The 15,680-nt window shown below is 53.3% G+C and overlaps 2 protein-coding genes across 2 annotated transcripts in view; one reads left to right on the top strand and one right to left on the bottom strand.

Annotated features, from left to right (window-relative positions):
* LOC115619715 (NEDD4-like E3 ubiquitin-protein ligase WWP2) overlaps nt 1–7,793 on the top strand; it is a 35,024-nt gene extending 27,231 nt beyond the window's left edge. Inside the window, exons 10-21 of the mRNA XM_030512454.1 lie at nt 31–197; nt 486–564; nt 701–772; nt 868–956; nt 2,121–2,280; nt 3,300–3,433; nt 3,560–3,700; nt 4,251–4,371; nt 4,701–4,805; nt 5,379–5,475; nt 6,329–6,401; nt 6,644–7,793. Coding sequence (XP_030368314.1) covers nt 31–197; nt 486–564; nt 701–772; nt 868–956; nt 2,121–2,280; nt 3,300–3,433; nt 3,560–3,700; nt 4,251–4,371; nt 4,701–4,805; nt 5,379–5,475; nt 6,329–6,401; nt 6,644–6,743 — 1,338 coding nt within the window. The 3' untranslated portion in view covers nt 6,744–7,793. The remainder of the gene's footprint in view (nt 1–30; nt 198–485; nt 565–700; nt 773–867; nt 957–2,120; nt 2,281–3,299; nt 3,434–3,559; nt 3,701–4,250; nt 4,372–4,700; nt 4,806–5,378; nt 5,476–6,328; nt 6,402–6,643) is intronic.
* A 1,230-nt stretch (nt 7,794–9,023) lies between these two features.
* LOC115619888 (26S proteasome non-ATPase regulatory subunit 7) lies at nt 9,024–15,401 on the bottom strand. Its single transcript, XM_030512835.1, has 7 exons — nt 15,208–15,401; nt 14,162–14,253; nt 12,765–12,857; nt 11,919–12,016; nt 11,534–11,614; nt 10,095–10,186; nt 9,024–9,503 (listed from the first exon to the last, which is right to left on the bottom strand). The coding sequence occupies exons 1-7, from the start codon at nt 15,279–15,281 to the stop codon at nt 9,065–9,067; spliced, it is 969 nt and encodes a 322-aa protein (XP_030368695.1). The 5' UTR covers nt 15,282–15,401; the 3' UTR covers nt 9,024–9,064.
* Between the last annotated feature and the right edge of the window lie 279 nt (nt 15,402–15,680).

Raw genomic sequence — 15,680 nt, 5'->3', positions numbered from 1 at the left:
GGCCGTAATGTGAAGGGGGCTGTAGTTCAGGGTGAGGTGCCTGCTTGGCGACCTTTCCTTGTCATCAGGATGATCCAGGAGCCGCCGCTGCCGCCTGGCTGGGAGATGAAGTACACAAATGAGGGTGTGCGCTACTTCGTGGACCACAACACTCGCACCACAACCTTCAAGGATCCGCGCCCGGGATTCGAGTCTGGGTAAGTGCTTCTGGGCTGAGCCCTTTGCCCTGCAGCCAGGCAGCACACCGGGAGCTGGGGCTGCCTGCTCGCGGCTTGTGCCTTCCCATGGTCATGACAGGGCGTGGGGGAAGTGAGTCAGGTTTGTTACAAAGACACTGAGCAGTGGGTTTAGGGGCTCACATTTGGCTCTGATAGAAGAGAGCTGCACTCCAGAGATCGTCCTCCTGCCCGGTAGGCAATGAGGCGGCTGGGGGAAGGCAGCTCACACCAGTGCAGGGAGGGATGCTGAGACAAGGCCTTTTGCAGGAGCAAGCAGGGTGGCTCCCCGGGAGCGTATGACCGGAGCTTTCGCTGGAAGTACCACCAGTTCCGCTTCCTCTGCCATGTGAGTAGAGCGGCCAGAGGGCCCCGGCAGCTCAGGGCTGCTCTGCTGGGTGGGTGCATGGATGGCCTGACCCTGCGGGCGAGAGGAGCCGCTGTGCCACCCTGCTCAAAGCCTCGCGTCTCTGCCTTGCTTGCAGTCGAACGCGTTGCCCAGCCATGTGAAGATCAGCGTTTCCCGGCAGACACTCTTTGAGGACTCCTTCCAGCAGGTGAGGAGGTGCCGGGGCTGCAGCACCTGTAGTAGAGGTGTGGAGCTAGCCCTTGGCACCATCCACTGGTGACAATTTGCTTTGCTGCTCCCCAGATCATGAACATGAAGCCGTACGACCTGCGGCGCCGCCTGTACATCATCATGCGGGGAGAGGAAGGCCTGGACTATGGTGGCATTGCCAGGTGATTGCTGGGTGCTGGACCGTGTACCTGCTGCTGGTACCTCCGGGCTGTGGTGTGGAGCCCTAAAGGGCAGTGCAGGCACTGGAATCTGTTGGTAGCTGCCCCAGGTCCCCAGCCTTTCTGCAGCACCTGCTTGGGCAGAGGAGCCCAGGATGTTCCGATGGGAAACAGTATGAGTTTTAGGAATGGTGGGACACCCTGAAGGTGTTGCACCAGCCTGTCCCTGGCACAGAGAGGGCTGAGGCACCCAACGTGAACGCTCGTGCTGCCCCTGGGACATGGGGTGATGCGTGAAGCGGCCTCTTCTCCCCGCAGCCAACAGGCCCTGGTGTTTCCTGGGATGGTCGGTGTGTGCCAGGCGTGGTGCCTGCCCCAGGGGTGGTGTTAGCACAGAGCACGCGCTGTGTCTCGGCTGGAGGGGTGTCCTGTGTCCCCATCAGGCCCCACTGGCTCACTCGGGGTGTTTGCCTTAGTGCTGGGCTGTTGCTTCCCCACCTGCTGCCGTTCCAGCACTCGGCTGCCGTGCTCTCCCCTGCTCCTCCCTTGTGGAGCTGCTGCCCCCGGCTCTGGTGCAGGGGCTCCTGCTCTCTCCGCCTCTCTCTGTGTCCTGCCAGTGGTTTTACCCTATGGTAGGTTACGTCATGCTGTTCTACCACAGGGTAGAACCACGGACAGGATGCTGGGGCTGCCTCTGCGTCCGAGGACTCCCATCTCCTTGCACAGCCGGGGGAGCAGAGCCAGGATGGTTCCCATCCAGCGCTGCTTTGAGCTTGGGATGGAGCTCCCGGGGGGAGCCTGTGTGGGGAGACTCGGGGCGGGTGTGCATAGCAGCATGTGTGTGTACGTGTACAACAGCCTGGGTGGGACTGAGCGGTGTGGTGTCTGCCAGGACCTCCAGTTCTCCAAGTGGGGCCCCTGGCAAACAGGGATGTTTGTTGCTGGTATCTCCAGAAGCACTTCACAAACCAAACACAGCACCCCTGGAGTGGAGGAGGCCCTCAGCAAGTCACACTAGCGTCCAGCACTTGCAGTGGCACCCTATGGAGATGGGGACCTGGTTTGTGCGGGGTGTGCTGTGGAGCCACACGCTGTCCCCTCCACCGGGGCACAGCCCCTGGCTCCTTGAGCTGCTCGTCACTGTGTTCCCCCTTCCTCTTGCCCCAGGGAGTGGTTCTTCCTCCTGTCCCATGAGGTGCTCAACCCCATGTACTGCCTCTTCGAGTACGCTGGCAAGAACAACTACTGCCTGCAGATCAACCCTGCCTCCTCCATCAACCCCGACCACCTCACCTACTTCCGCTTCATCGGCCGCTTCATCGCCATGGTAAGAGCCCAGGGTGATGGACCAGAGGGGCTGGGGAGGCAATGGGGTACAAGATGCTTCATTCACATGCCCCCATGGAGCAGGGGCCTCGCAGAGGATGGGGTGGTCAGTGGGGCAGCTCTGCCTGCCATGGCCGTGCTCAGCTTGGCATTGTCGCCCTTCTTAAGCCCCTTCTCGCTCAGGTGTGGGTCTGTGGGAGATGGGCCCTTGGGGGGGTGCAGTGGGGAGGCTGCGGGTGATGTATTCAAAATCCAAGGAATGGCTGCAGGGCCCGAGGGGACCTGGTTTCCCAGGGGCGGTGCGAGGATGGCTCCAGGTCTCTGGCTGCCACCCCAGGTGCTGTCGGGTCTGCAGCTCCAGGGACTATTTTTAGCCCCAGCAGTGTGAGATTTTCCAGCTGCCCAAGCCCCAGAGCGACTCCTCCTGTTCGTCTCGCATTCCCCAAGGTCAAGGTGCTGCAGGTTGCCTGGCCCTGGGATGGCAGGGGGGCTGCCAGGGGCTTCCTGAGCGTGGGGAGGGGTCCCTGGCCCGCCGCCCTGCGAGGTGTGCACTGGAGGTGGCGGTGAGCTGCTCCGGACCCCGCTCTGCCCTGCCCTGCGCCTTGCAGGATACCAATAAAACCCCAGACTATTACTCACTGCTGGGCTGTTCTAGACAAGCGTCTGCATTATTTTTGGCTGCCTTTGCCTTGGGGCTCCTGGAAGCCAGGGATTCAGGGAAGCCGCAGCACAGCTCTGTTTAAACAAGTGCTCTTAATAGAGCTGTGAGGGGAGAAGGAGACGCGGTGGAATTCATGGTGGGGAGGGGGAGAGGGGCTCTGAGCACCGGGCCGTGCTGCAGCACCGGGGGGAGCCTGCTCCTCCCCACGGTGTTTGCCAGCCTGGAGTGAGTGCTGCAGCTCTGGGACCCCGGGAGCCATTTCCTTTTGCTCCAGATGATGCCCCAGTGGTGGAGCATCATCTCGCCCCACGGGTCTGTCCTGGCGTTCCCCATGACCTGGTGTCGCTTTCCCACCGCAGGCGCTGTATCATGGGAAGTTCATCGATACTGGCTTCACTCTGCCCTTCTACAAGCGGATGCTGAACAAGCGCCCCACGCTGAAGGACCTGGAATCCATCGACCCTGAGTTTTACAACTCCATTGTCTGGACAAAGTGAGTGCCTCGTGCTTCCTCTCGGCCCTGGTGTGTTCTGCTGCGGGGAGGCAGTGCTCCTCCCCATGGCCTCTCGCTGCTGCCTGGTGCCTCCATCAGAAATCACATCCCGGTGTTCTCCTACAGGGAGAACAGCCTGGAAGAGTGTGGCCTGGAGCTGTACTTCATCCAAGACATGGAGATCCTGGGCAAGGTGACCACCCATGAGCTGAAGGAGGGTGGCGAGAGCATCCGGGTGACAGAGGAGAACAAGGAGGAGTACATTATGTGAGTGGCCATGCTGAGGCCCTTGACAGGCCCTACCCTCGCTGGCTGCAGGGCAGTTCTGGGGTGGGAACATGGGGTTTGGGACGTGGCCGCCTCCCTGGGCTACGTGGCTTGTGACAAGTATGGGCTGGCGCAGTCGGCCGAGCTCCGCTGCGGTCTGGCTTGCTGCTGGCTGGGCAGTTGCCAGTACTTTCAGGAAAGAGGAAAGGGGAGAGAGGGTGAGACTTCTCTCCCTGTCCCGTGGCTGCTCACCCTGCCTGGCTTGCTGCTGGGCTGGCTGGGGGCTGCCAGGGCCACCTCCTCCTGCTGATGGTAGGCTCCAGCCAAGGGACGTGGTTTGCACCCCTCAATCTCCTGAAGGCTGCTGCTCGTCAGAGGCAAAGAGAGACACCCACTAGTGGGGCACCCTGGTAATCTGCAGGAGCCCGTCTCCCCCTCCCCATGTACCCCTGCGGATCCAGGGCTCTCCCTGCTGACGGGAGGGATGGTGATGGTTCCTGTGCCGGGCCAGCGGTGCTGGCTGCCTGCCGACCCCTGTCTGCCTCCCCAGGCTGCTGACGGACTGGAGGTTCACGCGGGGTGTGGAGGAGCAGACCAAGGCTTTCCTGGATGGCTTCAATGAGGTGGTGCCTCTGGAGTGGCTGCGGTACTTTGACGAGAAGGAGCTGGAGGTGAGCTGGTGCCTGTGCTGGGATGGGGACATGGAGGTTCCGGTGCTTCCCAGCTGCAGGCTGCCTGGGAATGGCATGCAGTGATGGGCTCCATAAATAGCTGCTGCCACTCAGCTCTGCTGATGGGGAGGTGGTTGGGTCTGTGGGGTGACTCGTTGGGTCCGTTAGCAAAAAAATGTCTTGTTAGAGTCAAGGAATTCCTCCAGACAGCTCTGTTGCCCAGTGTTGGAGCCTGTGCCTTAGGAAGCCTGGCAGTGGAGGAGTCAGTGCTCTGAGGGGTGGGTGCAAGGCCCTGGTTCTATCCCCTGCTGACTGTCCCCTATCCCCAGCTGATGCTGTGCGGCATGCAGGAGATCGACATGAATGACTGGCAGAAGAATACCATCTACCGGCACTACACCAAAAACAGCAAGCAGATCCAGTGGTTCTGGCAGGTGAGTCCCAGTGCCAGCAGCATCTCTGACCCGCTCCAGAGCCCTGGGATCATCCTTTGCCCATGGCCTGGGCAGGCAGGGCTGGGTTGGGGTGGGCAGCCTCACAGGCTGTCAGGAAGAACGAAATACAACCGCGAGCACGTGTTCAGTAAGAAGCATTTGGCTGTGACTGGCAGAGGCCCTGGCACTGCTGCTGGGGACAGCAGGCAGCACTTAGTGGTCAGCGTGCTTCTAGCAATAGCTGCTGCGCTTGGGCAGGGTGACAGAAGGGGGTGACATGTAATAGAGCTGTGTTGGTTTGGGTGGTGCTGCTCTGTGATGGCCAGGAAAGGAGTTAGAAGTGGCTCTGAAGGAGGGCAAAGCTGGGCAGAGGCTGCTCCTTGCAGGCCCTTTGCGATGCACTCCTCCCTGAGGATGCAGCATGGAGGGGAGGGCTGGACCACCCCGGGCGGTATTACAGGGCGTGGGGTCTTCATGGCAGGAGCCGTGGTGCAGGACGGTGCCCCAGGCCCAGCTGAGCTGCAGGCGTTGGGGTGACAGGGATCCCATTCTTCTGCCGTGTCCTTGTCGTAGGTGGTTAAAGAGATGGACAACGAGAAGAGGATCCGTCTGTTGCAGTTTGTGACGGGAACGTGCCGCCTGCCCGTCGGGGGGTTTGCGGAGCTCATCGGTGCGTGTGCCCGGGGGTCCTGGGGAGCTGAGCGGGGGCTGTGGCGGGTGCAGGGGCTGGTGGTGGGACCTGGGCGTCTGCGTGTCCATCACAGAGCATGAGGCAGCCGTAAACAGTGAAGTGGCTGCAACATCTGAGCAGGGTGATTTCATCTGGTGGAGTGCTGTACCCAGACACATTCCTTAGCTGTGAACCATGCTGCCACAGTTAACTTTGTCGGTCCAGTTTGTAATCCCATTTTGAATGAGATTTGGTTTTTGATTTAATTTTGATTTCTGTGTGATGAAAACCCCTTTCCAGAAAACCACAGTGTGGCATTATTCTGCTCCCATCCTTTAATTTGCTACTCTTTGGGGCCTGTACCAGCCTTTCCCTTACTTTCCTGGAATCGGTGTCAAGCTAACGTAACCCACTTGTTTATTCTTGCTGGCAAATAAGGCTTTTCCAGCCCCCTGGAACCTCTCCAGCATTCACAGTCAGTTCAAAAGTGACCTCAGTGACTCAGACTTCCTGAGCAAGGTTCTTTAAAACTCTCAGATGGACCCGCTCAGTCCTGCCGGTCCATGGAGAAATATGTTTTAGCACTTGCTGTTTAACCATCCTGCTTGAAAACTGTGCTGTTCCTTCTCTGTGCTGTCAATAAGCATTTCAGCTTTCTCCTTTCTTGTTTCTTACACATCCTCTCTGCAGAGGGGTCAGAACAGGCAGTGAGTCCTGCTATGGATTTATCCCCGCTGTCTTTCTAGGATCATAAGGGGGTGTGATGGTGCTCAGTTGGCTAAGAGTGTGTTGGAGGGTTTTCTTTTTCAGCTTCTGGTCATGTAATGATACTTGCTGTGCTCATAATTAACAGGCAGCAACGGGCCCCAGAAATTCTGCATCGATAAAGTTGGCAAAGAGACATGGCTGCCTCGGAGCCATACATGGTAAGTCTTTTCTCCTCAGCCCTGCTAGGAGCATGTGGGGACAATCGCAAGCAGCCTCTGAGGGGCCGCATGAGGCCCACGGCACCCTCTGTCCCATACACCCGCGTTCCCATGGGATGTAGCTGCCATTCCTGGCTGTGCATCTCACCCCAGCTGCTGTGCGTGGCTGAGGTGGGAAAGGACCCTGCTGTGGGGGAGGATGGGGATTGCGGCGCTGCTCACAGCCTCTGCTGTCTCTCCAGCTTTAACCGTCTGGATCTCCCTCCCTACAAAAGCTATGAACAACTGAAGGAGAAGCTGCTTTATGCGATTGAGGAGACAGAAGGATTTGGACAGGAATGATGGAGCTTTTGGTACTTTCCCAGGTTGGGGAGGGCCCTGGAGCGCTGCTGGGCGTGAAGTGCTGCCCACAGAGCTCATCCCTCTCCGCAGGATGGTGCACAGGATGTGCAGATGCTGTTGCTCTTGTTCCTGGGTGCGATCTGTATTAACGCAGCCCTGGGGGAAACGAGTTCATGTTTTCCTCCCTAAAAAAACTTGAGGTGTGACAAGAGGTGTTTACACCTCTCACCTCTCTCTGGTTCTGCTCAGCTCACGATGGATGCGGATTGGTGCAGAGGGGATGGGGGGAAGCACTTGGTAGGCAGCATGAGGTGCACCGAGGTTCTCTGGTCCCCCCTTGCAGACACAGTTAAATGTGATCTGATTTTGACACAGGCTATTTTTGTCCCAAGTGTTTTCTGCCTTTTCATGTCACTTTAATAGATGCAGATGAGGAGGGGAAATGGTTCTTGAACTGACTCTTGGGTCGCTTTTGGGTCCTGTCCTTCACCCAGCAAAGGTAATGGGGAACCACAGTTGATGTTGCACTGTGCAAGGTCCAGGATGGCCCCTTCCCATGCCAGACCCAAACCACCTAGCGCCAGGGCCCAGCAACATGTCTGTTATGTGTTTGATTTGCAAGCATGTGGCCCCTTTGCAGTTGTACGTGTCCTGTGTTAAGTGGTTGCTTGGAGCTGGTGCTTCGCAGCAGCCTTGGGGGCTCTAGTCATGTTGGGGCACATCTGGCCTTTGCTTGGTTATGGGTTCAGCCCAGACTCCCTGTGTTTCCTGTCACCAGCTGGCTGGTGGCAGGAGCTCCTGAAACTGTGTGTGAGGGCAGGACCAGGCCTCTGTCCCTTGTCTTGGTGCCAGCTCTACTTCCCCCTCTCCCTTGTGTGCACAAGGGGATACGGACCCACGTGAGCATTGGTGTACATAGCTGTACATAAAGGAAGTCTATGGATACCAGACACCGCAATAGCTTTTGACTCGTAACCGAATAGTTTTGTACTGCACCATCCTGCCTCAGCCATACCGATTTCTTGTGCAATAAATGATAAAGCAGCTGCCGAGGTGTGTGTTCCTATCAGTGTATTGCATGGGGGGACAGCCTGGTGCAACCCCCAGGGTGTCTGGGCTGGGATGGGCACCCAGAGCTCCTTACTGGTGTCAGAAATGTTTTTTTCCATGCACACACAGCGCAGGAGGATCAGCCTTCATCCAGCCTCTCATTCACTCAGCTAAAAATGGGTGCAGGGTCCTTTGCCAGAGCTGGAGCTGCCTCCCTGCACCACCGTGTGAAACCAAGAGCAGTGCCAGTGGAACAGAATTGGGTGCACAAGACCAGTGGCCACAGGCTTGTGGTGTTTAGTGAAAACTCTAACACAAGCAGAGCTAAACAAACTCACTGTTCCTATCACTGAGACAACCTGCATCCTGTAATTCTGCCATGACTTTGCTTTTCAGCAGCTGCTTTGGCTCATCAGTTTTTTGTGTGAATTTGGAGGGTTTTTTGGGGGGCTATATTTTTGGGGTTTTTTTAATAGCCTGTACTTTGTGGGTGATCCTTGCCAGTGCCAGCCCAATCCCAGCAGGAATGCTTCCATCGCTGCTGGCACTTCCCACTTTCCTGGCACCAGCGTGCTGATGCAGCACCTGAGGTCACCAGGAGCCCTGGGTGCTGTTCCAGCCCTGGCCAGGGTGGTGACAGGATCCCACCTTCTCTCCCCTCCGTGTCTCCCTGCAGAGCATCACACCAGCCAGGAACACAGCTTTTATCTACTACTTTTTCAAGTGACAGGTAACAAAAGCCAACCCCACTCGTGTCACCGGCCAGATACAAAGGACAGCAAAAAAATAAACAAAATTATGCTAGCCCAGCACAAGGTACAGCTGAAAAAAACCAGCACCAGCCCCTTCACTCGTCACTGTGTGGTGCTTCTGGAACTTGGCCCCTCCTGCTCAGCTCAAAAATGAATTCATGTGAACAAACTGGTTCTCACCCAGGAGTGAAAACCTGTATTGAATAAGACCAGATGTTATCTGAAGCATAACAAAGCACCTGGTAGAAATCCTCAGCTGTTGGCCTCAAGGCTGTGGTGGCCCATGGAGGGGAGGAAGAGTGCTGCACTGAAAAAACATAAAACATTTCCCCCTGGCTCTAAGCCCTCCCTGGCTGGGTGCTGAGGCCTCCTCGTGGCTGCCTGCTTGAGAAAACCCCTCCAGACATGTGAGCACAAAAAGCAGATCCCAAAGCAGAGCTCTGACCCTCCAGGAGACAGGAATCCAGCACCAAAGTGATTTACAAGATTTTTAATTTACAAATAAAAAACCTACACATTTTATTTCTTCTCCTTTTTCTCCTCTTTCTTGACATCGCTCTTCTCCTTGTCTTTCTCTTTCTCATCTTTTCTTTCCTTTTTACTGTCTTCTTTTTCCTGTCCTTCTTTCTTCTCTGCATCCCTGTTGGCAATCTTGTTGTTAATGAGGTTGTGCAGGGCAACCACAGAACGGATGAGGGAAGCCAGGTAAACCACCACCATCTGGTCGTTGGTCTTCAGGTAAAAGGCCTTGACAAACTCTTGCAGGTTGACATCTGGTAGCAGGTTGAAGACGTCCTGGAGGTGGTAGATGATCTGGTGATTGATGGGGAGTTTGCCCATGGCTACTTTCTCTAGGTAGCTCCTGATGTCCAGAAGCTTGGAGTTCAGTCCCTTCAAGCCATGGACCTGATTTGTGATCCGCTGGGACAGTGTGCCCACTGTGGTGTCCTTGATATCCCTGAAACACCCACCACAGAAAGAATCAGCATTAGAGTGTTACTTTGCATTCTCATTAGCAGCTGGGCCCATTAAGAGCCCTTTCCAGCCTAAAAAGAAAAGCAGTTTGAAGCACAAGTGAAGTGAATGTGCCCAGTCAAAGCAGGAGCACAAGCAGATGTATGTTACAAAGTATATCTACAACAGATGACTGATGTATCTTGTGGTGTGTGTATGTTCTCTTTGGAATATTTGTAACACTGGTTAGAGGGTGAGAGAAACAAACAATAACAGTATTTCAGAGGGTGACTGCTCTCTTTTTTTTGTCCGGAGAGCTACAGAGCCACGAACAACGCTCCCATTCAGCCCTTGCAAACGACGTGATATTCTGCAGCTTTGATTGCATGAATGTGTAGTTTTCATCATCTTGTCAGTGGGCAGTCACACTTTTCACTAGCAGTGAGCAAATACGCCAGGCAAGACTGCTAAGTGAATACGCTGTAACGTTTAAGTAGCACGCTGAATGAAAAGCTGGCACTGGAAGACGCCAGATGGATCGGATCATGGTCCTATGCAAGTCTCTTAAGAACACTTTCATGTCAAAGGTGCTTACCGTAGCAAGTGTTCAACACCAACTTCCTCTGCCTCCTCTGCTCCAATCTCACTAGTCACGTGTTCAAACGTCTTGGAGGTTGGAGTGCCGTCCTTTGGGGCACAAGGATAGAGGAGATACGGTCAGACCGAGCCATGGGTATGAAGCTGCACGTGAACCAGCCAGCGCAGGCGTCCCCACGCGACCGGTGGGGCAGCTCACGCAATAACACCCTGTCAGATTAAGTGATGCCTGTTTACAGGGTCAGGAAGAGGCAGTGGGGCAAATTATGTCGTAACAGCACCTCAGGGGACTGCAGTACACAGCTCGGGGAAGAAGGCTGTAAGTAAGTGAATCACAATACCTTTAAAAACACTGATTTTAGACAGAGTATGAGAAACTGCGTTAATGAAACCAGCACAGCGGTTATACAGAGTCCATAAGAAATCAGAGGAAAGGCTCTAGCTGGATTTTTCTTGATTTAATGAGGGTTAACATCTGTTGCAAGTATAGAGCTGTGAGCAGTTTCTTCTTTCCTGTGCTCTGTGTAATTTTCCATTGATGTATTTTGCTGGTTTATGTACTGGTGGGTAGAATGGAAGGTACCTTTAAATATCACAATTATTTCTTACTTTCCTGATACAACCTTATTACATTTTGGGATACCTTTCGTCATCCTGGTATTTGCTCTCAGCCAGTTAGAAACATACACAATTCCAGGGAAAAAACCCCCCAGACAACCAGGATGGCACAATCTCATTCAAAGTACAACTTACACACTGGATATTAAGGAAGATGTTTAAAAGCTTCACTGGCTGAATACCTAAGAATGCCTCAGAAAGGCAAAAGGATCAAACTTGCTTATATACACATCCTGAATGTAATTTAAATCAAAAAACCTGCAAATGAAAAGCTAAAGCCGACTTATGACTGTATGTTGTTTGTCTGCACGGTGCTGCAATGGATTAGCAAGCATTGCTCATGCCTGACTGACCTACCCAGCACTGCCGGGTGCACAAATGAGTAAGCACACAATTACTCCAAACACCTCTGCAAACAGGCTGACGTGTCAGAGCGACATCTTAAAAGCACTCCAATCTGTGACTTTATTCATGGCCACGGACACGACACAAACAGGTAAGAAGCACCTAAATCACATGGACTGCTGGAGCTGTGGAATTCCTCAGGTCAAACGGTATCACAGAGCTTTTCTTCCAAGCGCACCGATGGATGAAAGCTTTAGCTACAAATGCATGTATTATGACTGGGGTTCAACCTCTAATGTCAGCAGATTTTGGCTGCAAGTCACAGGCCCTCACTAGTGAGTGCAACATCCTGTATGTCAAAGGCAACTATGTGCCATGGGGTGTACATCCTTCAAAATAAGGCAATCTTAGAGGCCATCTTTTAATGGAAACCTCGTTCCTAGGAAAAGGCAGAGAGACGTGTTGAATACTCACATCGTGAACTTCTTCAACAGAAATATAGGCTTCCGTGGGCAGTCCCAGGTCCTTTGGCTTCACGTCAATAATCACCAACACCTTATGGAAAAAGCAAACGTTTCAGAAAACTGGGTTTCATTCAAAGACCACAAAAAAAAAGTCCCCAGGTCAGCTCTTCATTCCAGAGTGATGGTACACTGGCTGCTCGGAGGCGTAAACTCCAGGCTCTAAGACAAGACATCTATAGCTCTTTCAAAAGACTCTGATCTGAGTTCCTCAATCCCTTTGCAGCTATCAGGTCTTTAACACCCTGCATCACCAGTAACAAAGTTGGGGCCAAGGATTCCCAGATTTAGGCAGAGAGAGGACCCTGCTCCCCCAGCCAAAGATGTGCTGCACTTACAGAGTTAGGACAGTATCTTTTCATCAGTTCGTTGATGGCGATGTCATTCTTGTGCAGCTTAGGGCCTGTGTGGTACCAACCAACTATTCTTTCTCTAGCTGAGCAAAACCAGAAAGGATTCTAAATCAGAACTACATGGTAAGACAATAGCAGAAAGATTTAGGCAGATATCAAATTAGCAAGGGTGAAAATCTGATGTGTGTAGGTGGAAATAAATTACAGTAAGCAAGGCAGTGACATGGGTAGTGACAAAGAGTTTACTAATCGTACCTATCACAGCTTACTAACTACATACGTAATTTCATTCCTAGGTTCGTAACTGAACTGGACTATTTAGTATGATTTATTAACTCTGCAGATATCAGGATGCAACAGCTTGAAACTGACACCTAGAGATGCAAAAATTCTACAAATGCAAATTGTATCATGAGAAAATGACAACTGTTCCCAGGCCTAAGAAAATTCACAGGAACTGAAGTTATGACTGAACATTCAGCTGCAACTGAGCGGTAAAGACACTTTTTAACTCCAGGGCACATCCGTACAGAATGGATTTTAGAGAGAAAGCTCTGAAATTCTTCAGAAATAATGGCATTTTGAAATCTGAGTTATTCTGAAGATACAAAGCTGTCGGGAGTCTTGGGAAAACAAGCGAGGTATAAATTAATGTGTTAAGAACGCAAACTACTTGCACAAATTAATCAGTGGGAACCCATCAGTGAAAGTGAAGCCATGCAAGGAATTAACATGGAGTGGCTTCTTATGTGAGCAATTAACTCTCTACCTTACTATGAATTCACTTCCCCAGCCTTCAAAGATCCTGACAGCAAGAAGACCTCAACTTACCGTTAACCTTCTTAAACATTCCATACATGTTCTCTAGATAGTCATGGTCTAGGAACCACACAGTATCATCCTTGTCGTCTTCATCAAAAGGTACTGGGAATAAAACAAAATATCAGTATTTAAGAATCCAACTTCCAGAATGAAGATGTTTACAGAAAGACTGAGGGTTCGGATATCTTTGGCTGTTTAAGGATAGCAGATTTTAACAGTTTCAACTGTTGTGCAACATTGCTGCCCAAGCTAACCTGTCATGTTCTCTCAGGCAAAGGCTGTCTCATCATTGCTAACAGTCTAGAACTGAGCAAGGAAATGCAAAGCATTCTGACAGTTATCTTCAGTGGACAACATCAAGCACCAGAGAGAAATCCTCCTACATACAAAGTAACTCAGTGGTGTGCGCAGATATTTGATATGACAAACTGAGTACCCCAGCAGACTCTATAGCTTGTCGACCAAGAAAAAAAAAAGATTTGCTTTCTGTGTAGAAAACGTCATCAGCACATTTACAGACTACTAGAACACTGTGAGGCATTTAACTAAGGACTATTTACCCTTGAGTAAATGGCTAGTTATTTTCTCAGCATGTATACGGGCACATAGGCTCGGTTCTGAGAACAGACTGGCCTCAGTCTTTTAATTTGCAGTTACAGTAAAAGCTTCATAGTTGAAAGGCTGTGAAAACTACAAAAAAACCCCCCTTTTTCATCTGAAATGGAAAAAGCTCTTCCAAAAATCGGAGGAAAAAAGAAAGAGTCCACACTTGGGAGAAAACTCCATGTAAACTGTGAAACTCAATATATATAAACTGAGATCGTTTTGCTTTGTCACAGAGTAGTTCCCCTGGGAAGGAAATGATCTAACTAACACAAATGGGTCAGCAAAAGCCATGCATTCAAGAAGTACTTTTCCTATAACATAAAAATATTTAAGAGGAAACTATTTCAACCCTATTAGCAATATACTTAAGGAAACAAGTAGTAATTAATTGGACGAAATCTGAGAAAAAGGAGCAAGGCTAAAATATATACATCTTTGCAGAAGTAAGTAACAAACAGCTACATCAGCACCGACCACTCTGATCCCTGTGTGACAGATTGAGATACTGATCACTCAGCAGAGGTCAGCAAGTCCAATGCAGCAAAACATCCATCAGCATTTTAAAAGGGGTTTACACCCGCTCCCGAAACATTCCACAGTGCACAGGGAAGACGCAGCACACAACTGTCCAGAATAGGTGTATTTTTGACAGCAGTAAGCATTTTTGTTAAGATACAGGCAGATCTGTACATGGAGGGAACAATCTGTGCTCTGGCAGGGTGGCTTAAAAAAACCCAAAATGCAATTCATCTCTTAAATAATTCAGTCGGTTTGAGGAAGGGGAGGACAGCCAAACTCACCTGCAAAACTGTTGGACACATCTAGTATTTTTTTCTGCCACGAGCCCAGCAGCACACCAACGACTCGCTTCTGATTTCCAACTTTTCCTATTCTAAATGGAAAAAGACTGTCAGTTCCCACAACAAAAAGCCTGATTCAGGGAAGAAGGTGACAGCGGACCCCTTGCTTCGCCCCGTTTCTGCAAGTTAAACAGTACACGCGTCGGGAGGGAAAGAAGAGACGCTATGACTGTTCTATTACTGATCGTTAATTTACATCCAGAAAAAGGCATCTCGGTGCCCTCAGAACCAAACCTCGCAACCCAGAGACGCAGAGAGAGGGCTGCATGGTCTGATGCAGCTCACGAGGTGGGTCAGGACATGAAATCAGCACGGCTGCAGCCGCTCCACAGGACAATGCGCTACACGAAAGTGAGTAAGCGCTTACACTGCTCGGTGGCACCCACAGTTTGCTTTCGCAAGAGCAAGCTCTTTCGCCTTGTGAGATTTTGGTTTTAGTTTTTAACATTAAAACTGCTCGTCAATCGTGGCAATTAAGTTAAACGACGCACGAGTTACACACGAGGTACTCAGAGGGACATGACTTATCTTCCGCTCGGGCAGCCTCAGCTTTGGGATCAAACCCCGTTTCCCCCCTACTCGCGTTGTTTCCGCGCCTTCGGCGGGTCCGAGGAAGGCACCGACCGCCCCTCACGGTACCCTGGGACCTTCCTCCTCCAGCGGAGGAGCACACCAGCAGCGGCGGCGGGCCGGGGGCTCCGGCGGCTCCCGCAGGCCGCGCTCCCGCCGCCACAGGGGCACCGCGGCCCTGGGCACCGAGCGATCAGCCCGGGCCCGGGTGCTCCGCTCCTCTGACGGCGCGGGGTCCCCTCCACCGCGATCTGCCCGCCCCGGGGCCCGGGTGCTCCGCTCCTCTCAGAGCGCGGGGTCCCCCCCACCGCGATCTGCCCGTCCCGGGGCCCGCCGCGCCGCTTCCCTCACGGCCCAGCCCGGCCCGTGACCGTGACTCAGCGCCGCGGCGGCGCCGCGCGCCCAGCCAGCCCTACCTGTTGAAGTGATCGACGACGCTGAGGAGCACCAGCGGGTGCACCACCACCCGGTCCACCGCCAGCTCCGGCATGGCGCCCGCCCGGCCCCGCTCCGCCGCCAGCCCGGCCCGACCGCCCGCCCTTCCTCCCTCCCGCACCAGGCCTGCACCCCGCCGCACGGCCCCGCTCCCAGCCTGCCCCGCGCCGGGGCGGGGCCACCGCCGCCATCTTTAGGAGGTCGTCGTCGCCGTCGGCAGGAGGACACCATCTTGGAGAGGTCGCAGGAGATTGAGGAGCCTCCGCCATCTTGGGAAGGTGCGTCCCCTGCTGTCGGCAGCGCGGCACCATCTTGGGGAAGTCGGGTGGCTCCGCCCGGAGGTGACGGGCGGGCGGGCGGAGCAGGGAGGCGGGCACACGGCGCGGGGAGGCGGGCACACGGCGCGGGGAGGCGGGCACACGGCGCCGCTGCTCCCCCTTCCCTGCGGCAGCGC

This window comes from Strigops habroptila, chromosome Z (assembly GCF_004027225.2).
Source record: "Strigops habroptila isolate Jane chromosome Z, bStrHab1.2.pri, whole genome shotgun sequence".
Classification (NCBI taxonomy): Eukaryota; Metazoa; Chordata; class Aves; order Psittaciformes; family Psittacidae; genus Strigops; species Strigops habroptila.
This window is presented reverse-complemented; position numbering and strand designations above follow the sequence as displayed.

Excerpts from the sequence above, each read along its gene's own strand:
- LOC115619888 (XM_030512835.1), bottom strand. The coding sequence starts at position 15,281 with ATGCCGGAGCTGGCGGTGGACCGGGTGGTGGTGCACCCGCTGGTGCTC. Across the intron at positions 12,858-14,161 it reads TGTGTCCAACAGTTTTGCAG|TACCTTTTGATGAAGACGAC; the intron begins GTGAGTTTGGCT and ends TTTTATTCCCAG. Across the intron at positions 9,504-10,094 it reads GGTGTTGAACACTTGCTACG|GGATATCAAGGACACCACAG; the intron begins GTAAGCACCTTT and ends TGGGTGTTTCAG.